The sequence below is a fragment of the Pongo abelii genome, chromosome 19 (genome assembly GCF_028885655.2).
Source record: "Pongo abelii isolate AG06213 chromosome 19, NHGRI_mPonAbe1-v2.0_pri, whole genome shotgun sequence".
NCBI classification, from domain to species: domain Eukaryota; kingdom Metazoa; phylum Chordata; class Mammalia; order Primates; family Hominidae; genus Pongo; species Pongo abelii.
Window position 1 is genome coordinate 43153845 of NC_072004.2, and position 23423 is coordinate 43177267.

Consider the following 23423-nt stretch of genomic DNA (forward strand, 5'->3'; position numbering starts at 1 on the left):
AGGCATCTTGGCTAAAGTTAGTTTACAAAGATTAACTGAACACCTACTGTGTTCGTAGCTCTGTGCGAGAAGAAAGGCAGATGGACAAATGAAAAAGACTGGCATGCCCAGAGGGGCACGGGCATGCGGAAAGCATCCTTGTGCCTCATTCCATCCTTTCTGGAAAGAAATCCAGCCCAGCCCCTTCCAGTTAGAGCCTGCAGTTCTTTCTCCTCCCTCGAGCCTCAAAGAACACAAGGTGTGACTGTTTCTTTCTAGAATACCCCTGATGAGCAGTTCATTCTCGATTGCCACCCAAAGTATGACAACATTGTCATTGGTGCTGGATTCTCTGGTGAGTCTGAGCTGGGGGGAATGGGGTGCCTTAAAGCTGACCTACCTCAGTGCCAGGTGAAATGGTATTTTCCACACTCTTAGCTGCCCAGATAGGTGCTGAAGCCTGGACATTGTAGGTATAAGGAGGCTGGGCAGTCAGAAAAGGGGTATTCATGGTGGGAGGCCACTTCTGGCTTTGGGATGTGACCAGGAGGACAATCAGCCCTGTCTGGGTAAGTAGGGGATGTCCAGAGAGCTCAGCCTCTCTGTCTGTGAAGCTGCCTGAGAGTCTGCTCTTCCCTTCCTAGGGCACGGGTTCAAGCTGGCGCCTGTGGTGGGGAAGATCTTGTATGAATTAAGCATGAAATTAACACCATCTTATGACTTGGCACCTTTTCGAATCAGCCGTTTCCCAAGCCTGGGCAAAGCCCACCTTTGACCTCTGGCCAGAAGCCTCCCTTCTGTGCACAGGAGCCAATTTCACAGATGGAGAAGATGTCTCAGATGAAGGGAGTGTCCCTAAGATGTCATCCTTTTCTTCTGCCTCGCCTGAATCCCCCGTAAACACCAGACGATTGAGTCTACCTTCTTTTCTTGGCCACCTCTCCATTCACAACTACTTTCTTACTCCCAGAAGGTTGATCAGATATTCTACAATCATAGAGTAGCAAGGACCTTTGAGATGGATATATCAGTAAGAAGAGGGCACAAGAACTGGCTCTGGAGACCAAAGCAGTTGTCAAAAATTCTCTTTGCTGGGGGCCGGGTGTGGTGGCTTACACCTGTAATCCCAGCACTTTGGGGGGCCAAGACAGGCGGATCACCTGAGGCCAGGAGTTCAAGACCAGCCTGGCCAACATGGTGAAACCCTGTCTCTACTAAAAATACAAAATTACCCGGGTGTGGTGGCGCATGCCTGTAACCCCAGCTACTTGGGAGACTGAGGCAAGAGAATCACTTGAACCCAGGAGGCGGAGGTTGCAGTGAGCCGAGATTGCGCCATTGCACTCCAGCCTGGGCAACAAGAGTGAGACTCTGTCTCAAAAAAAAAAAAAAAAAAAAAACCAAACAAAAAAACTCTTTGCTGGTATATTTGAAGAGCTTGGGATGGATTTGACTAAATCTGCCCCGAGGAGGGTGAACAAGATGATCTCAGAGATCACTACTGCTCTTGGAGTTCCTTTTCCTAAAGCTAAGGCCAGCCTCCATCACAAATGCCCATAAAATCTGGCTTGTCTTTGACGAACAATAAATATTTGTTGAATAAATAACTGCCCTGCATGAAGTCTGTAGCGGGCTTTCTTTTCTGTGTGACCTCGTTTCTTCCAGGCTCTAATTAGCACCACAGAATCCATTAACCCAGGAACCCCTGGAGTCTTTATCCCCTCAATGCGCTGCACCCCCTTTCTCTGGATTCTTTGTCTCCTCCTAACCCCTTCTCTGGTTGTGTGAAGATGCTCAGCTCCCCAGTCTCTCATTAAGGTGTATTGTCAGGTCCTTATGAAGATGGAGCTGTTATACCAGAAAGAAAGAGAGAGACACACTCGCTTAGAAACCCTGTTCAATGTTTGAATGTTAAATGTGCCATTTTATTATCATTAGGATTGCTCCCACTTAATGAAACAGCATTAGCACCGAGTCGGCTGGCCTCCTTGCACTAATTGCTTTGGAAGGGAACAGGCTTATAACCACCCCAGGGTGGGTGGAGGGGTGAGGGGTGAAAACAGGGGCTCGAGCAAGTCTGGATGCACTCAGATGAAACCCACCTGGAGGATCTCCACATTGGGCCAGTTCAACCCCAGAACAGGAGTTAAAATGCTCTAGAGAGAAAAACTGGGACTGGGCGGGGCGGATGTGTTAGGGGGAGTCACAGAGTGGGGAGGCACAGGCAGTGAGAATGACAGCACAAATACCCCCAAAGGAAATACAACACAGAGGAAATGGCTCCTCAACTGCCTGAGTCCTTAAGGTCCTAGGCACATGTATTAGCACTGATTCTCCAGTGAGTTATAAAAGCCAGCCAAGGCCGGGCGCCGTGGCTCATGCCTGTCATCCCAACACTTTGGGAGGCTGAGGGGGGCAGATCACCTGAGGTCAGCAGTTCGAGACCAGCCTGGCCGATGTGGCGAAACCCCGTCACTACTAAAAATACAAAAATCAGTCGGGCATGGTGGCGGGAGCCTGTAGCCCCAGCTACTCAGGAGGCTGGGGCAGGAGAATTACTTGAACCTGGGAGGCAGAGGTTGCAGTGAGCCGAGATTGCACCACTGTACTCCAGCCTAGGTGACAGAACGAGATTCAGTATCAAAAAAAAAAAAAAAAAAAAAAGCCAGGCAAGCCTGTCAACCCCACGCCAAGTCTGCTTTTTGTGTGATCTCAGATGGTTCCCTGAACCTCAGCCTCCGTAAAATGAGAGTATTACATCTGTAAATGGGAATAATAATGCCGCCCAGCTCCACAGGGGTGTTTGAGGATCAAATAAGATCATTCATTCATGCATTTGTTCAAAACACAAATACTGAGTGAGCCTCTATTATGTGTCAGGCACTATGTGAGGCACCGTAGATGCATCAGTGAACAAAACAGATAAAAATCCCTGTTCTAAAACAGCATGGTTGTTCCTCAAAAAATTAAAAATAGAATTACCATATGATCCAGCAATTACACTTCTGGTATATGCCCAAAAGAACTGAAAACAGGATCTCAAAGAGTTATTTATACACCCCTGTTTAGAGCAGCATTATTCACGATGGCCAAGAGGTAGAAACAACTGAGGCATCCATGGATGGATGAATGGATAAACAATATGTGGTATGTACATACAATGTAATGTTATTAAGCCTTAGAAATAAAGGGAATTCTGGCTGGGCATGGTGGCTCACACCTGTAATCACAGCACTTTGGGAGGCCGAGGGCAGGTGGGTCACTTGAGTCCAGGAGTTGGAGACCAGCTTGGCCATCATGGCAAAACCCTGTCTCTACTAAAAATACAACAATTAGGCAGGGTGCAGTGGCTCACGCCTGTAATCCCAGCACTTTGGGAGGCTGAGGCAGACAGATCAGGAAGTCAAGAGATCGAGACCATCCTGGCCAACATGGTGAAACCCTGTCTCTACTAAAAATACAAAAATTAGCCAGGTGTGGTGGTGAGTGCCTGTAGTCCCAGCTACTCGGGAGGCTAAGGCAGAAGAATTCTTGAACCCAGGAGGCAGAGGTTGCAGTGAGCCAAGATTGTGCCACTGCACTCCAGCCTGGCAACAGAGCGAGACCCTGTCTCAAAAAAAAAAAAAAAAAAAAATTAGCCAGGTGTGGTGGCACAAGCCTGTAATTCCAGCTACTCGGGAGGCTGAGGCATGAGAATCAATTGAACCTGGGAGGTGGAGGTTGCAGTGAGCTGAGCGGCAGAGCAAGACCCTGTCTAAAATAAATAAATAAACAAATAAATAAATAAAGGGAATTCTGATACATGCCACCACATGGATGAAACTTGAGGACATTATGCTAAGTGAAATAAGCCAGTCGCAAAAACACAAGTGGTATTATTTCACTTCATACATATGAGGTATCTAGAGTAGTCAGAGTCATACAGACAGAAAGTAAATAGCGGTTGCCAGGATCTGGGAGGAGGAGGAAATGGGGATTTGTTTAATGGGTACAGATTTTCAGTTTTGCAAGATGAAAGGAGTTCTGTAGATTGGCTGCACAACAATGTGAATGTACTTAATGTCACTTAGCTGTACACTTAAAAGTGGTTAAGATGGTCAATTTCATTATGTGTTTTTGACCACAGTTAAAAAAAAAAAAACTCATTCTTTTTTTTTTTTTGAGACACAGTCTCACTCTGTTGCCCAGGCTGGAGTGTAGTGGTGAGATCTCAGCTCGCTGTAACCTCCACCTCCTTGATTCAAGTGATTCTCCTGTCTCAGCCTCCTGAGTAGCTGGGATTACAGGCATGTGCCACCACGCCTGGCTAATTTTTTTTTTTTTTAGTAGAGACGGGGTTTCCCTATGTTGGCCAGGCTGGTCTTGAACTCCTGGCCTCAAGTGATCCACCTGCCTTGGCCTCCCAAAGTGCTGGGATTATAGGCGTGAGCCACAGTGCCCGGCCTAAAAAAAAATCTCATTCTTACGAAGCTTACAGTCCAGTGAGAAGGAGACACATAGGCAATCACGTAAGTAATTATAAATTAGAAGGTGATAAATGCTTTGGGGACAAAACAGAGGCAGGTGATGAGGAGGTGGCAGGGACTGCTGGGGGAGGGTCTGACCTTTCAGGTGGGTGGTCAGAGGAGGACTCACAGAGGAGGGCCTTTGAGCAGACTTGAAGGAGAAGGAGTGAGCCATGCAGGCCTTCGGACGCAGGTGAAAGAATGTGATGAGTTGTAAAGCAAGGTATTGTGTTATCACTGGTGGAGACAGACAAATGAGACACAGAGAAGGACCGGAATAAGATCCCACCAGCACCCAAGCAGAGAAAGTTGGGAAGCTAAGATGCTCGGAATGCCCCCTCTCACCTCACAGCTGCCTGCAGTTCCCTCTGGCTTCTCTCAGTGCCACCCCCTCCCCCAGCCAGCTGCAGCTCCCCTTCCAAAATATCCAGCCTTATTCAGCTTGTTGGTGACAGCTAAAGGATGGACCAGTGTCTCCCAGAGGCTGAGAAAGGACGAGTGGGGGCTGCTCCCAAGCCCTGCCTCAGCTGGTGGAGGCCTCTCTAGATGAACCCAGGAAACAGCGGGAGGGGGCAGGGCGGTGAGTGGGGGAGGATGGGTGTGGGGGGATGGATTGGGCCAGCCAAGAAAGGAGACAGACAAGAAGCTGGGAAAGAAGAGACTGGCAATGTGCAGACCACGAAGGCAGGTCAGGACCTCCAAGGATGCCACGCACCCCTAAAGCCAAAGGAAATGGGCCCAGAGTGCCCAAGTGGGAGGAAACCAGCCATTCTTAGGTGGGATGGGGTGGGATAGTAGAGGAGATGTTGGGAATAGTCTCTGGGCCTAGAGGAAAGCAAAAGTCATTGTAGAAGGGGTCCCAGGACAACTTGAGGGTTTCAGTTATATCGAAGGATTTTCCAAAGCAGATCAACCAGTATTCTCTCTCTGCTTCCCTTCTGCCTGAGCGTGGCCAGGCATCCCCTTTCAGGCAGGCCGTACAGATCTTCAGGATGGAAGAAAATCAAAATCAATCGGGCAGGCAAGAAGAGACCTCTGGAAGGGCAGCTGGGGTCTGCACAGGCTGCAGGGGAGAGATAAGGGCAACGAAGAGAAAGAGGCTGGCCTGGTTGGCAAGCAGACTGAGGAAAGCAGAGGCAGGCTGAAAATAGATTGGGGGCGGGAGGAAAGAAAGCCAGGCCAGGAAAGAAGGGAGAGCAGAGGCAATCGATGCCTTCGTGACTCTGACCCAATTTTTCATTTCAGCCTCGCCGAAAGATGAGGAGATGGTGGGGAAATCGGGAAAGACTGGCAAAGAGGGAGGAGAGTCAGGGCAAAGTAATTTGAGTTCTAAGACCCAGGCGATCATGGGGTACCAGTCAGGGATTGTGGTGGGGAGAGGAGGAGGTGTATACTATCCTCAGTACAAGTTTAGACCCCAGCAGAGTTTGGCACCCCAGAGTGGGTTTTAGAGCTTAAGGAATGTGAGTGAACCCAGGAAGGAGGGTCAACTATCTAGAAAGGTCAAAGGAGGCAACATGGCCGAGTCAGTTTGGAGACAGTCAGCTACAAAGTAACTCCATGCCTGCATTTTCTTCTCAGAAGGGTGATGAAAGAGAATTTGGTTTTTTAAGTGGTGGGCTGTTAGTGCAGCAAGAGGGATTAAAGTTAGACTTCAGGAAATCCATCCCATTAGGTAGATTCGTGAGGTACTAAAACATGTAGATGATCATACGTATATTTTTTCCTTGGAAATCTTTTTAAAAAATTAGAAGCTCTGCTATTTGGGCCTGTAGAGGCTCGTCTGAAGGCCAGGGCCTCCCCTCAAAACTTTTGGACGACCGCTGGCTAGAAAGGGGGGTCTAAGATTTTTATTACCCTGGCGGTAGGGTCTGAAATAAATATCTGGGCCTAAGGCAGGGCTAATGCAGGCACCCGGGTTAGGGAGAATGGGGGAGGCCCAAGGTGGGCTGGATCTGTCAGCCCTGAAGGAGCCACAGAGGCAAGGGGTGGGATTCTAACAGGCAGGACCTATGACATTTACATAACTTTGAATAATGAATAAGCCCAGCTCTGGGCTTCCTAGTTAGCACTGCTCATCTGCATCTTTACTCAGCTTCATAAATGATTCAGCTCCTACCCCTTCCCCCAGCCCCTGCCCAGCCTGCCCCCAAGCGTCGGGGTAGTTGATTGTTCATTATTTTAGATTAGATTTGTTTCACCAACATTCAGTGAGGCATGGAGTGGGGGTGGCATGGGAGAGAGGAACAAGTCCAAAAGGCAAGTGGCGTGAAGGGGTAGGGGGCTGGAGAATGGAAACAGCAGCCGTGGGAAGGCAGGCTCACAGCTGCGAGCAGAGGCACAGAGCTAAGGACGTGGGCATCACTCTCCAAAATGCTCCTGGGGCCAGCATCTTCAGGAGAGAAAAGTTTCTTAGATTCCCCGACATGTGCCAGGTTCAAGTCCCACTCGAATTCCCGGGTTCCCTTACATCTGCTGCCAAGCCCCCCAGCAGGCCCCGTGCTCAGCTCCAGCACAGCACTGAGGCATTGGAGCAGCCAAGTGAGTACAGCCCCCAGGGAAGTTCTCACTTTTTCCTGAGGCAGGAATTTTGCTATTTTCACGCAAAAAAAAAAAAAAAAAAAAAAATCTGCTACGCTTGCAAGGCAGGAACAAGCACCAGGTATATTAGAGGAGGAAGAAATAGGAACAGGTGCACATGCTATGAGAATCTGTAGGGAAAGGGAATGCTGTGTCCACAGAGAGTTAGCACCCACCTTGAAAGAGGAACCTGGAGAAGATGGGCAGCCCTCACCTGATCTGAGCGGCTCTGGGAGCTGCCTGATTAGCTGGTCAGAAACGGGGAGAAGTATTTAATGGCATGAACATGGAGGAGTTGGCCGGAAGCTGGTAGGGGGAAAGGCAGAGCATTTCTCAACCCTGGCTGCGCATTATAACCACCTGGGGAGCTTTAAAAAAGATGATGCTTGGGACCCACCCAAGACCAATTAAATTAGAATCACCCAGGGAGAAGGCCCTAGGCACCATATTTTTTAAAAAGCTCTTCAATTTTATTTGGATCCTAGTTTAAACAGACCATTTAAAAAATATATATTATAAAATGCATAACAAAAATATAGGCCGGGCGCGGTAGCTCACGCCTGTAATCCCAGCACTTTGGGAGGCCGAGGCGGACGGATCACAAGGTCAGGAGATCAAGACCATCCTGGCTAACACGGTGAAACCCGGTCTCTACTAAAAATACAAAAAATTAGCCGGGCGTGGTGGCGGGCGCCTGTAGTCCCAGCTACTCAGGAGGCTGAGGCAGGAGAATGGCGTGAACCCAGGAGGCGGAGGTTGCAGTGAGCCGAGATCGCGCCACTGAGCTCCAGCCTGGGTGAAAGAGCAAGACTCCGTCTCAAAAAAAAAAAAAAAAAAAAAAAAAAAAAAAATATATATATATATATATATAAAAATAAAATCAGGGAAGTTTAAACATTGACTGGATGTTTTGTGTTAAGGAATTGTTGATCATTTTTTAGGTGTGATAAGAGTATTGTGATTACGTTTTTTAAAGAGTCATTTTCTGGCTGGGTGTGATGTCGCATATCTGTAATCCCAGTGCTTTGTGTGGCCAAGGTGAGAGGATCACTTGAGGCCGGGCGTTTGAGGCTGCAGTGAGCTATGATCATGCCATTGCCCTCCAGCCAGGACAAAAGAGCAAGATCTTGTCTCTATTTAAAAAAAAGAAAAAAGTCGGCCAGGCGCAGTGGCTCATGCCTGTAATCCCAGCACTTTGGGAGGCCGAGGGGAGTGGATCACGAGGTCAAGAGATGGAGACTATCCTGGCCAACATGGTGAAACCCCATCTCTACTAAAAAATACAAAGAATTAGCTGGGCATGGTGGCACACGCCTATAGTCCCAGATACTTAGGAGGCCGAGGCAGGAGGCTCGCTTGAACCCAGGAGGCAGAGGTTGCAGTGAGCCGAGATCATGCCACTGCACTCCAGCCTGGTGACAGAGCGAGACTCCATCTAAAAAAAAAAAAAGTCCTTTTCTATTCTTTTCTTTTCTTTTCTTTTTTCTTTTCGAGACATCCTCTCACTCTGTTGCCCAGGCCGAAGTGCTGAAGTGCAATGGTGCTATCACAGGTCACCGCAGCCTTGACCTCCCAGGCTCAAGTGATCCTTCTACCTCAACCTAGCTAATTATTTTTATTTTTTGTAGAGATGGGGTCTCCCTATGTTGCCCAGGCTGGTCTCAAACTCCTGGGCTCAAGTGATCTGCTTGCCTTGGTCTTCCAAACTGCTGGGATTACAGATGTAAGTCACCGTGCCTGGCCTCATTTTCTTTTCTTTGAGGAATACTAAACTATTTCCTGGTGAAATGACATCATGTCTGTCAGCTTCAAAATAATACAGTGAAGAGAATGGGGAAGTGGGGAGGGTTGCCAACGAAGCAAGATTCCCTGTTGATAACTGTTTTAATTTTTCTTATTTTAAATTAAATTAAGGCCAGGCGTGGTGGCTCACGCCTGTAATCCCAGCACTTTGGGAGGCCAAGGCAGGTGGATTGCCTGAAGTCAGGAGTTCGAGACCAGCCTGGCCAACATGGTGAAACCCCATCTCAACTAAAAAAAATACAAAAATTAGCTGGGCGTGGTGGCATGCACTTGTAATCCCAGCTACTCAGGAGGCTGAGGCAGGAGAATCACTTGAACCTGGGAGGCAGAGGCTGCAGAGAGCTGAGATCGTGCCACTGTGCTCCAGCCTGGGCAACAGAATGAGACTCCGTCTCAAAAAAAAAAAAATCAAATTATATATATTTTTTAAGATACAGGAGTTTCACTGTGTTTCCCAGGCTGAATTTGAGCTCCTGGGCTCAAGGAATCCTCCCATCTCAGCCTCCTGAGGTGTGATAACTGTTGAAGCTGCTTGATGGGTAAACAGGTGTATTAGTCCAGTCTCACACTGCTATGAAGAAATATCCGAGACTGGGTAATTTATAAAGAAAGGTTTAATTGACTCACAGTTCCGCATGACTGGGGAAGGCCTCAGGAAACTTACGATCATGATGGATGGCATCTCTTCACAGGGCGGCAGGAGAGAGAATGAGTGCAGAGTGAAGAGTGGAAAAGCCCCTTACAAAACCATCAGATCTCGGCCGGGCGCAGTGGCTCACACCTGTAATCCCAGCACTTTGGGAGGCCGAGGCGGGCGGATCACGAGGTCAGGAGATCGAGACCATGGTGAAACCCCGTCTCTACTAAAAATACAAAATATTAGCCAGGCACGGTGGCGGGTGCCTGTAGCCCCAGCTACTTGGGAGGCTGAGGCGGAGAATGGCATGAACCTGGGAGGCGGAGCTTGCAGTGAACCGAGATCTCAACACTGCACTCCAGCCTGGGGCGACAGAGCGAGACTCCAGGAAAACAAACAAACAAACAAAAAACCATCAGATCTCATGAGAACTCACTCACTATCACAAGAACAGCATGGGGGTAACCGCATCCATGATTCAATTACCTCCCACCAGGTCCCTCCCACAACACATGGGGATTATGGGAACTACAATTCAAGATGAGATTTGGGTGGGGACACAGCCAAACCATATCAACAGGTTCATTCATTATACTATTATGTTAAAACTTTTTGTATATAAACCAAAACAGCCAGGGGTGAGAACCTCAGAGCCAGCCACTTAGGAGGACAGGCACCACCTCGGCGACTCTGTGGGCAGAACCAGCTTGGAGAACAGGTTTGCAGGACCCTAAATAAGAGGGGAGGGCTCAGTCTCCAATGTCCTGGGCCCTGGGCAGCACAGGGCCACGTGGGGAAAGAATAACTGGCACTTAGAGATGCAACTTGGGGTTTGCAGGGCTCTGCAAGCTGCTTTGCTGTAAGCCCACAGAGCCTCTGGAGTCCCCATGCTTTGTGTACCAGGCCTGGAGGCCAGGCTGAGGGTGCCAGCTGCCTGAGGCAACCAATGCAAACAATCAGCTTCTTCTCTGTCTCCCTGCCCTCCCCTGACCAGCTCCACAGGGATTCAGACCCCCATCTCAGTTGGCATCCCCCACTGCCCATCACCACTGCTTCCCTGCACTGTCACTCCTCCGATGGGCTCATCTGCTAGTGCCAGGGAACGTTAGCCCAGCTGACTTCATCGTGGATCGGGGGAGGCTGAACACAAATCTGTACAACTGTGGGCACCCAGACACCCATCGACAGAGGGAGCGGGAGAAGACCCCAGTGGTTGCTGCCAGAACTGCGTGAGCTGCTGAGAGATTCCCCAGTGGCTTGACTCTACTTGCCGATCACTCCTTTAATGAACAAATCAAATGAATCCTAAATGCTCAGGTATCTACCATCCTGGACTTGTTGAGTCTCAGCCTTGGCCCATGGACCAACACAGGAATGCCCCTGTTCTCCACGTGCTCCTGAGAAATAATTTCCTGCACCACCGAAGTGGATGCCCCCACCCTGCCGCACATCTCAGCCCTGTCCTCCACCCATTTCCGCCGGTGGCACTACTAGCTCCGGCCTCCTGCTCAGTTTGGGGCTCTGTCTTCTGTGCTCCATTACCTTCCCCCATGGCCTCTAGGGGCTGGGGAGGGGAGAGAGTTGGAGGGGGGCTGTTTAAGAGATTTTTGGAATCAGTGCTTGCGCATCACCCGCTGCCATGAGTTATTTCAGCGCTGATGTTTGTCTCGAGCTGATTATTCCAGCCCGAGAACAGGTGGAGCAGCCTGCGGTGGTTTATTCGTCAGCCAAGGCCATCTGTTCCCAACAAGCTGAGATTTGTAGCTGATTTCTACTGGGGAGCAAGGAGTGGGGGTGGGGAGGGAGAGGGAGATCACACCCACACCCCAGGGGACTTGCTCCTCCCAGATCTGCCAGGATGCCTCAACCCCCGGGCTTCTCCTTTTACTAGGGATCCCACATTTTCCAGTTTCTCAGAGAAACTCACTGGTCACTCAACTCGGCAACAATACTTCCCTAAGGGGCTACACCTTCTTAGATGGAACCATGTATTAGAAGCACAAATCTACCAGCCAGGCACAAAGTCTGGCCAGTGAGCCATGTCCCCCACTTGCAGATCTTAAAAAAAAAAAAAAAAAAAAGTATATCACTATGACACGAATATCCTAAATGACCTTCTCAACTCTTGGCTTCTCCTCATCCCAGCCCCACTGCCAGCCCCTTTAACAAAAACAGCCTCACCTAAACCGATCACCTGCAGGGCTCCCGGCTGCGTGGGAGGGCTTGGTCTAGATGCTTTTGTCTCATCTGCCCTGCTCGCCTCCCCTAAATACCCTGTTCATGTTCCACCCTCCAATCTGTTCCTCTTCCAGCTTCCCTCTCAGCCATGCCAAGAGAAGCCTGCTGCTTTAAGAATGGCTTTCCCTGAGCGAGGGATCTAAGCAGTTTCTAAGCAGCTTTGCCACACGGTTTACCCCCCCCGCCCACCCGCCTGCTATGATTTCTGTATATGAAATGTTGGGAAAGAAGTGACTCTTATAATCATGCTAATATGACAATTTGGGGCCTTCTTTGGTGTTGCTACACACATCTGTACTGACTTTAAAAAATTGTATGAAAACTTGGTATTGAAAGCACAGCTACTTCATCTATGACCCTACATCCCCAGGTAAAACTACTTACAGTTTTCAGAGGTCCCTTCTAATATTTATTTATTGATCTGTGTTTTCCCTTCTACTTTTGTCATGTCTGTATGTAACCTTAGGAATCCATTAACAGAGCTGTAAGACTGCCTCACTTTCTAGTTGGTTCTCTAGGCTTATTTTGTCAGTTCCTGGGACAAGAAGCTCCTTTCTACTATTAAAACCTGCCCAGTGGCTGAGTATGTTTCCACCAGAAACAGTAGCTCCCACAGCTGTGCTCCGGAACCCACAAAGGCAGGCCATAAGACCCGTGCTTCCAGGGCAGAACCTTCCAGGGAGTGCACTCACTAGGGTCACTCTTCCTTGGACAGTAGTCCCCCAGCAGTCCTTAAGCAAGGGTGCCAACCTGCAATTGATGCCAGGCCCCAGGGTTAAGATGAGCCATGAGACCTCTTTCATCACATACAATTTTATATTTGCCTGGCTGCCTGTCACTCACCGGTCTTTCAAAGTCCTAATGTTTCCGAAGCTATTGGCTATATCTTCCCCATACAGAGATTTTTTTAAACTCCTTTTTTTCTTGTTGAGACAGAGTCTCACCCGTCGCCCAGGCTGGAGTGCAATGGCATGATCTCGGCTCACTGCAACCTCTGCCTTCCAGATTCAAATGATTCTTCTGCCTCAGCCTCCCAAGTAGCTGGGATTACACGTTCCCGCCAACACACCCGGCTAATTTTTTTTTTTTTTTGAGACGGAGTCTCGCTCTGTCGCCCAGGCTGGAGTGCAGTGGCGCGATCTCCACTCATTGCAAGCTCCGCCTCCTGGGTTCATGCCATTCTCCTGCCTCAGCCTCCTGAGTAGCTGGGACTACAGGCGCCCGCCACCACGCCTGGCTAATTTTTTGTATTTTTTTAGTAGAGATGGGGTTTCACCGTGTTAGCCAGGATGGTCTCGATCTCCTGACCTTGTGATCCACCCGCCTCAGCCTCCCAAAGTGCTGGGATTACAGGCGTGAGCCACCGTGCCCGGCCTAATTTTTGTATTTTTAGTAGAGAGGGGGTTTCACCATCTTGGCCAGGCTGGTCTCGAACTCCTGACCCCAGGTGATCCACCCACCTCAGCCTTAACTCCTTTTTTTTTTTTTTTTAATTTCCATTTTCAAATTCCCTAGTGTCCTCTCTTTCCCAAATCCATTTGCTGCTTTTCCTAATCTAGTCAGATCATAGATGTGGCACAAAACATATAAAAATTTATTAAAATGTGAAAACTCTTTGACTCTTAAGCCACTTCAAATATAATTTGGTTGGATAGTGTCAAAACGTAATATCCTTTTTGAATTTTCTTTTTTTGTAAAACTGTCATTGACTTTTGATATCTACAGCAAATTCTATCTGCACATATAAGTATTCCACTGGGGGATTTATGTGACTGACTTCAGTTGCAAAGCACACACTCTTTTTGGAATCTCCCTTATGTTTAGGACCCATCTCTGGGGCTCACACTACAGAAGACTCAATTTCTCTGTACAATTCCTTCTAAACACATCCAGCATCCCTGTTAACTCCAAAATGGCTACTGCTCTGGAAATCTTTCCTTCCAGATCAAATAGCAGGGAATGGTCTGGATTGTTGTTGTACTGTAATGAAATTAGACTGAAGTGAATATAGCTTAAAATATGCATTCTGAGCGATGTGGAACTGTTATTCATATTGCTGGCACAGTGGGAGTGAAGTGAAAATGTGATAATATATGGGGGATGCTCTGAAAATTGTGAAGAGCGACGCAAATGTGAAGTAGATATTTTCCCCCCAAATTGCCAAGAAGCGTTTCCTTTCTGAGGCCAGGATTTGGCGAATGCCAAGCACACTCGATTTGAGATGAGGACCACGGTAGTGATTCTTTGCTTTCTTGCCTCTCACTGCATCCTCTGCCAAGGCCAGAATAGTTAGGAGACGCCTGGCCAGCTGCTGGAAGCAAGTTGAGGACTCTGCTTAGAAAGATGACATCACCCCTCAGCCTCAGTTTTCTTTCCAGGATGACGTCTTCACAGAGTTGTGATGGAGGTGAAATGAGATTTTGTAGGGCAAAGTGCGTAAGCGCTGGGGTCACCACAGTAAGTGCTCAACAAATGGGAACTGTTGTTGGTCCTTTTTTTTTTTTTTTTTTTTTGAGATGAAGTCTCGCTCTTGTCCCCCAGGCCAGAGTGCAATGGCACGATCTTGGCTCACTGCAACCTCTGCCTCCCGGGTTCAAGCGATTCTCCTGCCTCGGCCCCCCAAGTAGCTGGGATTACAGGCACCTACCACCATGCCCGGCTAATTTTTGTATTTTTTTTAGTTGAGACGGGGTTTCACCATGTTGGCCAGGCTGGTCTCGAACTCCTGACCTCAGGTGATCCACCCTCCTTGGCCTCCCGAAAGTACTGGGATTACAGGCATGAGCCACCGCACCCGGCCAATTGTTGGTCTTATTACCCTCCTCTCACTACTGACAGGGTAGGAAGGGGCCTCTCAGTCCCAGTCACTGGCTCTGGGCCTCAACTCAGGCCAAAGAGTTCCAAGGGCCCTTAAAAGGGTGGGAAACAGTATTTCTGGGTTGCTGGGAGAGTAGACCGGTCCTAATGCCGCCGTAATCATTAAAAGGGCAAAGCAGATGGGCTGCCCGTCAGCGGCTTGAAAACCCATTTCTTTTAAGGGGAGTGGCTTCTGGGAAGTGCATAAAGAACCTCCAGGCAGGGGCGGGACCAGAGGGCCACGTGCGCCAAAGAACAGTGGATATGCAAATATATATTAATATGCTAACGAGCTCTCGGTTTCCCAGTGATTGGTAGGGCACAAGCCTGGACTGGCAGAGTGGGCTAGAGAAGAAGAGGAAATGAGAGGACCCTGAGGTTCAGCCAAGTGTCTGAATGGAAACTAACTCCCGACAGACCATGCACAACGTTTCTTCCACAGCACCCGGATCTTGCAGCCCCATTGGCATCAACTGTCAGTCCCTCACTAGGGGGGATGAAGGGGGAGGGTGTGGGAGATTCTTTTGGCTGCAGTAAGGAGCTCTGAATTTAGAAGCCAGAAGGTTCTTGCCAGCAATACTACCTTGTTTCACAGATGGGGAAACTGAGGCCTGACAGGTTAAGCCCCTTCTCCAAGGTCGCAGTGCTAGATGCAGAAGAACTCAGTTTGGCAGGTTTTGTCTATTTTTGCTTTGTTTTCACTACTGCATGTGGGCACCACTCTGGAGGTGAAAAGGCAGCAGCCTCAAAGGTGGCAGAGCTTGGTACATTACTGAATGTGTCAGACTGCCCACCAGGCTGGAGGTTTTAGAAAATATGTCCTGGGGAAGATGGAAGGAGTCAGGGTGGCCGCCAGTAGAAGCAGGCAAGGACAAATTATCATAGACTTGTCTGAAATGTGTTGCTATATAAAAGGTGATGAAGTGTTCCAGCTTCCCAGAGAACCGGTGCAGTGGAAATGAACAGGGAACAGAAGGGATTAGGGTTAGATTTAAGGCAGTACTTTCTCCCAGGGATGATAATGGGGCCCTTCATTCAGTGACCAAGGCAGGCTAGGGACTCATCCCCTCCCACTTCCGAGGCCTTTGGGAATCCATCTGCCTCCAGTCCCACATGGCCTGCTTGGAGGTCAGGAATGAATTAGATGACTTTGAAAAGTCCCCACTATTCAGGTAGGCGATCCTTTCCCTGGATGGGCCTCCTGGGCTCTTTGCTGAGGGTAAGGACAGCAGCCGCTCTTGCTCCAGGGCCCTGGGGGAGAAACAGCAGTCATGGCATCTCTTGCAACACGCTCCCTGCCAAATTGATTCAAATTGGCTTGGATATGAACATATGATTAAAGGAGCGGCGCGATTCATTTATCAGGAGAGATTAAAGAGCGGCATCTGCGCAGCCTAGCTGGGGGACAATTAAGGAGCAAATCGCTAAGTGTCTGTGCCACCAGGCAAGGGGGTGGAAGATGGGGGAAACACAACCGGGATAATCTGCAAGGAGACACAGACAAAAGAAGACCATTTAGGGGTCACTGCCTGCCACTGTCGTTTCTGGGCACAGACTGGGCACCATGGGGAGTCCCACAGGGGCACTGGTTCCTGCCCGTGCCTCTTATTCAGGAGTCAGAGCAATCCCGGGGATCTGCAGTTACAGGGAGGATCTAGCAGGCTGGCTTTGAGCCTGGCAAAGGGCCAGATTTGCCTTCTGCAACCTCTTAAGGACCAGAGGTACCATGAGCGTACAGGTAAGGTCAACAGCAGAGCTTTCAAGGTACACCCAAAATAAAGATGGGCTTTGGTGGCCCTAAAGGCTCCTGGACTCCTCTGGGGCCAAGGGAATTGTCTCCTTCTCAGCTGAAACTTGGAGAAGCACTGGTCATGTGACAATGCACAGCCAGCCTGTGGCATGTTCTACCACCACCTCTCTTTCCCTGCCCCAGGACCTTTGCTTAAACTCTTCTTCTTCTCAATATGCCTTTCTCAGCAACTGTACCTGTGGAAGTGCTATTTTCAAGCCCCGGTCAAAATAGCAGCTCCTTTTAGAGGCTTTCCCAATCCTCCCCGCCAAAGAGAGTATCTCACTCCATAATATGTCCAAAGTAACTTCTTCGTCCTTGTTAGGTCTTACATAATTATTTCCACATGGGTCTGCTCCAGCCCTCATCCACAAACCCCTGGAGGATGGATACTATGATGTGTTCCTCTCTACCCACTCTAAGCTTACGCATACTAGCAGGTGCAGCATGTATTTTGTGTCTACCTCCCTCCACTTTATGAAGGAAGGGACCTTATCCATCACCAGCACCTAGAATGGGGCCTAGGCACAGCAGGCAGTCATGAAATATTTCTCAACTGTTAAGCAAATCAATATGTTTTCTGACTTGAACAAAGCTTTTTACCCCAGGCCGGGTTATTGGAGGTTGATGTTGGAGTTTCCAGTTAACCAGAGGCTTGACTCAGTATGAGTGAACAGATTTGGGAATTCATCTAAAGGTGGCAGAGAGTTTGTCACACTAGTTCCTAGTAGAAACAGAAAATGTACCACGTTATGTGAAAACAGGAATAAAAGACGAGAGTGACAGAACTGAACATAAGCTAGCAGCTTTTTTTTTTTTTTTTTGTAAAAAAATGTAACTTAGGCCAGGCACAGTGGCTCACGCCTATACTCCTAGCACTTTGGGAGGTGAGGCAGGCAGATCACTTGAGGTCAGGAGTTTGAGACCAGCCTGCCCAACATGGCGAAACCCCGTCTCTATTAAAAATACAAAAATTAGCCAGGTGTGGTGGTACACGTCTGTTAAGTCCCAGCTACTCAGGAGGTTGAGGCAGGAGAATCGCTTGAACCTCGGGAGGTAGAGGTTGCAGTGAGCTGAGATCATGCCACTACATTCCAGCTTGGGCGACATAGCAAGACTCTGTCTCCAAAAGACAAACAGTAACTTCCCTTTTACTATTGTCTTTATCCTCTTCTCTGTTCTATTGTGGGGCAATGGAGGGGGCAGTCTCCGTTCGAGACGGATCCACTTCACACTCTGTCCCATTCATTTTGGGGCAGACTTTTCTCCCTTCTTCCCTTTTGGACTCTTTCTGGATGGCTGACATTACCAGAGCTTCGGCACTTGGGCTGTTTGCTGTATTTTCCCACCGATCTGTCCAAACTACTTTATTCATTCAGGGATTGTAACTGGCCACATTACAGAATGAGAAGGTAGAAGGTAGAAGAGGAGGAGGGGTGTCATTTGTTTCTTGCCTTTCTGCACGAGCTGCCTCTTAGCTGTCAATGAAGGAACAAAGCATGGAGCGGGGCATGAAGACAGGGACTGAGCAGGGCAGAGACAGCACTCCCAACCTATTCACATTGCCCTGTGGGCCCGAGCTAGTTCTGCCAAGTTTTGACCAAAAAGTCACCTTTGAAATGGCCAAAATTAAGCTTTTAAAAAATGTTCTAATGAGAAGGGCTTGAATCCAAAAAGAAAGAGAATGAAAGAAAGAGAGAGAGAGGGAGAGGGAGGGAGGGAGGGAAGGAAGGAGGAAGAGAAGAGAAGACAAGAGAAGAGAAATCTCTGTAATTGGTGAGATTTAACAATCAGAGGGACCTCAACATTCCCTTGTGGAGGCCAGGGAGGATGAGGCTTGGAGTCTCTGCTACTCTTGCTAACCTGAATCACAGTCCCTAGGCTCTTCACATAAAAGGTGGGGCTTGTGTCTTCCTCGGCCAATCCCCTCATTCCACTACCTCTGCCTGCCCCAAAATGAGCTGCCTAGGCTCTTTAAGTGGCACTGGTCTGACACTCTGGGGAGCAGGCCAGAGACCAGGGTGATGCCCTCGCGGTCCCCATCAGAATCCTGCCTCTGCCCACCACCCCCTGGACCAATCCGGACTTTACCTGAGCCTGAAGGAACAGGCAGGAAAACTGGCACAGCCAGGAGGAAAAGGGCCTTTATTTCCATACATCAGGTAAACGGGAGAGCACAGCCCAGTGAGTACAAACCAATCGCAGGAGAGAAGTGGGGCGGCAGATGGGAGCAGCATCAGGCACTGCCCTTGGGCTCCCAAGTCTGGTGTTCTCAGGGATAACCTTTTTAGGGTGGGGGCTGGGACCTCCAGACCACATGGTGTTGTGTCTGGGATAAGTGTGTGGGGGCAGGGAGGTTGGAAGAAGAATGACATGGGCTCAGGACACAGAGTGAGGACTCATGTCTAATGAGCACCGGCCAAAACTTCCATCTTCAGTTTTTCTGATCACAAGCCCTCAACCCCAAGCCTTCCCTCTCAAGTTGAGTTTATGGTCCAGACCACCTGGACAGAGCAGGAGGGAGGCAGTGCTTGGATCAGCCCTGAACTGCTGTAGTTGGAATGGGTTTATCTTAAATAGGTCATTGCACATAACACGCTGAGACAAAGAGGGTGGGGTGGGGGCTGGAGGTGCAGATGGTCCACACACACACTTGTCTGCGTAGGCTTGCTCAACCCAGCCCAGCAGCACCGGAGAGCCCCTCCCCACCTCATTCTTAAGAACCTGGACCCGGCCCTCCTCACCAGCATCTCCAGCTGCACAGAGAAAGGACTGCTCTCTGAAGGGTGAAGATGGAGATGACATTCCCGAGTCGTTCTTGGGAGCCCCAGCTACCACTGCAGCCCCCTCCCACTCTCAGGGATGCAGCTGTGATGGAGAGGTTGGGTATTTAAATTAAAAAGTAGAAAGACAGCAGGCACCAAGAAGAGAGAGTCCCCGCCCCAGACGAGAGGGAAGGCACTGCTTCTCCTCCCCCAATCCTCCCCATGGACCCAGCAACCTAGAGTGTCCCAGTAGGCAACCTGTCCACTGTCCCTGAGCAGGGAGCTGAGAGGGAGGTCAACGTGCTGGCTCCATGCAGTGCCAGGCCACCTGCCACTGCCCAACGGTGACCCAGGGTAGAAGCCAAGAGTCTGGCATTTTGAGACAGAGAGGAGCAAAAAGTTCTCTTCAGAAACTCCTCTTTCCCCCACCTCTTCCACGTGGAGACATCAGACACCCATAGCCTGGAAAGTCCCCCTGACAGAAGGAGGTCAGGGTGTTTCCCATGCAGATCAGCAGTTGGGTGGGGGAGACCGGTGCCCCACCACTTCCTGGGAGAGGTGCCCAGGCAGCCACAGGCCGTGGGGTGAGAGGGATGCAAACCACTCCCCTGGGCTATGCGTTAGTCTCCGTCAGCTTGGCCTCTGTGTCGCTGTCACTCAGATAGCTGTGGGAGTATCGGGGTCTGGAGGTGTTGTTGAGAGGGTCGTGCTCATCATCTGACCGATCAGGGGCAAGGGACTTCCAGTAGTTAGTGGGGCTGCAGGGACAGAGGAATACGGTTAGGGACAAATGACATTCCTACCATTAAGCACCCATGACTTTGGTTCTGGAGGCCCACAAAGCTGCGTCAGAGCACTCCCCAAAAGCCAAACATTGTTAAGTAAAAACCCTCCTTGGCTTACTTAGAAGATACTCAAAGTGGTAAGAGGAAGGAGACTCTGGAAGCTTTTAAAACTCCGAGGAAAGGGATGCTGAGAGCAGTGAGTCTCGGACTTGAGCGTACATAAGAATCTGATGCAGGCTCCTGGGCCCTTCCTCTTAGAAACCTTGAATCGCTGGCTCTTGGGTACAACCCAGCAATTCTGCATTTTCAGTCCTTCCCCAGAAGGCTCTGAAGCAGGCAGTCCACGAACCACATTAGCCTGGAGACTGGAGGTCTGGTGATTACAACTTGTCTAGGGTAGGGGCTCTCTTAGACGAGTGATTCCTAGAAAGATTCCTTCTGAGAAGCAGGCGCTTTCCCTGTCAAATACTCCCAGATCTGAACCCTTTCCCCTAATGATGGCTCCCTGAGGCCTGTGAGAATTTTTACCTTTGACCATGCCATCATCTACTAACAAGAAATGGAGGTTCAGGAAGGAGGGGCTGTGAAGACCTGTTTTAGGGTGGCCCAAGGGGAAAAGCCCCTTTCTTGGTACAATAACATAACTCAGAGTCTTCATCAGGCCTCTGGCTCTGGAGGCCTCCAGCTATCCCAGATGTGAAGAGGCCTCTTCCCCCGGATGGAGCAGGATCACGGCACTGAACAGGGAAGAGGGGACCTCATTTCACAGCTCCATTCACCTTCTCTTTTCTTTCTCCCAAAGCCTTGGGGCCACCTTTCCCCCACTCCTCCTGCCTCCACTGCCTCCGTCAGTTCAAGTGCACTCTCGCTTCAACACCACTGGAGAAAACACAGCCCAGTGTGGCTCCTCTCCTACTGGTGCCCCACACTCAGCGTGGTCCCTGGAGCTGCAGCCCTGCCTCCAGATCCTAGAGTTCCAACTTGGGCAAGCAGGAGTTCCATGTTCCCTGCTGCCTATAATTCTGACTTAAGCTGAAAAGGGACCTTTGTTTACTAGCCCTTTTAAAGTTCTATTCCCAAACCAAAAGAGGAGTCAACGTTCTGCAGAAAGAACCACCTTCTTAGCTTTTCCCAAGGTGGCAGTGAGAGATGCAGAGGGCAAGATTTGGTCACTGAGTACTCCTATGTGTAAGACACGGCCTAGGCATGTGAGATAGGCTATCTCACTCTTCACAATAACCCTATGAAATATTACGAGGAAGCCAGTCCAAAGAGATGAAAGGATCTTCCCCAAGGCCACACAGCCAGTATGTAAACTTGAATCTGGGACTCTTAGACCTCAAAGACTTTGGACAACTTCACCCTGCCACTCGATTGGATGACCTGAGATTAAAAAAAAGACCAAACCTGAATTCTCCTGCTGGCTTGGGCGAGTGCCCAGGGGTTATGTAAAGAAAGGTCAGTCTCTATCCCTGGGGGAAAGGAAGAGGCTGATAGAATACATGTTCAATTATGCAAAATGGTTCAGGAATGGGACAGTCTGGTTAATAGTTATCGTATTTCTCATGAATGAATTACCATTTTTAAAGGAATCAGGATAGCACAAAACACATTGAATACAAACTAGACTGAACATAAATGAGTCTTACTTTGATAGTCCAAAGGCACTTAAGGACTCTGGGGGGTTTCTAGGACAAAATTTTAAAGCTCACTGATGACTATGCAATATAGAAAAAAATTGGGGTCATTTTAGCTTTGGGGTTGTTTGGATTCTAAATTAGTGGGAGCCTGGTTTGGTTCTCATTTTTTACATAGAATTTCTAGGCACTCAGGGCTAGGGTCTGCCGTTAGGCTAAGGAGTGTCTGGCTTTGTGGAAAGACAGTGGGGTTACTTTGTGAGCAGAGGGGGGCGAGGCAGATGCCAGAGCTGGAATCCAGATGCAAATGAGGTGCTGCTGGCAAGCTCCGAGGCGCTGTAAATTGCTGAATCAGGGCCCCTCTGGTCCTTTCCATTGCCTCACCTCTTTTTAAGGTGGGGGCTCCAGTCCCCAAGCCCACATTCCTGTGGGCTTGTTTCCATACTGACAGCCATGTTTCCATACTGACAGCCATGTTTCCATACTGTTTCATCAAGACGCTGGGCAGTGGCAGAAGCTGCCAGGGAGGTGGTAAACAACATGTCTCTCTCTGCCTTGGGCTGCGGACCCACGAGATTGCCCTTGCCTGTAGCTTGGGTGATCTTTAGCCATTCTTAGTGGCTTCCACTGCTCCAGCCATCAGGGAGTCAACAGCAGGCTGAGGCCCTCCTCTCCAGGGCAAGAGTCAGGGCTGGCAATTTGAACATGTTAACCAAATTGTTTAAAAAAGCCTTCCTCCCCACAAGCCAGTGTCTCCTGCTCAGCGCTGTCACAAACAATTTGGTACATAAGCTAATTCCTGCTAGGCAAGCCCAGGGCGGCAGCTCCCCTCCCCTTGACTTTGCTATGGAAGCTGCATTCCTGTTGCAAATTCTTGCTGGTCCTCATCACCAGATGGGAAGCTAAGTGACTGCTCCATCCCATGCCTCCACCCCAAAGCCAGTTGATGCTGAGCGCTACTGAGGTCCTCCCTCCCCAGGCTGGAGTGCAGTGGTACGATCTCGGTTCATTGCAACCTCCGAGCCTCCTGGGTTCAAGCAATTCTCCTGCCTCTGCCTCCCAAGTAGCTGGGACTATAGGCATGCGCCACCATGCCAGGCTAATTTTTGTATTTTTAGTAGAGACGGGGTTTCACCATCTTGGCCAGGCTGGTCTCAACTCCTGACCTCAGGTGATCCGTCTGCCTCAGCCTCCCAAAGTGCTGGGATTACAGGTGTGAATAACCATGCTCAGCTGACTCTTGTCTTACTATGGAGCCAACACTGGTTCCTTAGTACAACAGAGATGCTTCCTGTTCCTCCCAGAGCACCCAGTAACCATCTGCTGCATGGGGGAAGTGACAGAGAAGGGCTGAGCCATTCCACTTGCTCCATTCCTTAAAAGGTCTTACATCAGTCCGTTTGGTATAATCCATTCAGTCAGCCTAGGTGTCCAGCCGCTCCGCAGCACAAGCATGCGACAGGTGTGTTAGTTCATGCATCTGGGAGACAAATGTCTGTGCCCCAGGGGGCTGCACTCGGGGGATGTACCTCCTGGGAAGCAGCAAGCTTGCCCTGGGAGGGCAGCATGCCAAAAACAGCTTCACATAAGCAGGGTGATCTAAAATGTCACCACCCACCAGGGAAACTGGCAACAATGGGATTCCAATGAGTCAGGCTCTGCCCTTCTTCCACGGTGGGGGTGTGGGCATAAAGGGCCTAACTGCTAGATCTCCCTCCCCACAGGGAGAAGAGCTGGGGGAGGCAGGAGAGCCAGGAGGAGGCTGTCACTCAGCAGCTGCTAATTTCTATTCATTAGAACTTTACAAGATGAGTAGAAGCGAGGTGACGCCCATGTGTGGGCCTTTGGT

The 23423-nt window shown here is 49.5% G+C and overlaps 2 protein-coding genes across 19 annotated transcripts in view; one reads left to right on the forward strand and one right to left on the reverse strand.

Annotated features, from left to right (window-relative positions):
• Nucleotides 1-1595, forward strand: part of PIPOX (pipecolic acid and sarcosine oxidase) — a 107312-nt gene extending 105717 nt beyond the window's left edge. The window contains exons 7-8 of one of the 2 annotated variants that reach the window (XM_054535179.2): nt 259-334; nt 624-858. In XM_054535179.2, the coding sequence (XP_054391154.2) occupies nt 259-334; nt 624-754 (207 nt within the window). In that variant the 3' untranslated portion in view covers nt 755-858. 2 annotated transcript variants of the gene reach the window in all.
• Nucleotides 1596-18515: 16920 nt separating this feature from the next.
• MYO18A (myosin XVIIIA) overlaps nt 18516-23423 on the reverse strand; it is a 105909-nt gene continuing 101001 nt past the window's right edge. For all 17 annotated transcript variants that reach the window (XM_063718066.1, XM_024234823.3, XM_063718067.1 and 14 more), the window contains one exon: nt 18516-19910. In XM_063718066.1, coding sequence (XP_063574136.1) covers nt 19766-19910 — 145 coding nt within the window. In that variant the 3' untranslated portion in view covers nt 18516-19765. The remainder of the gene's footprint in view (nt 19911-23423) is intronic.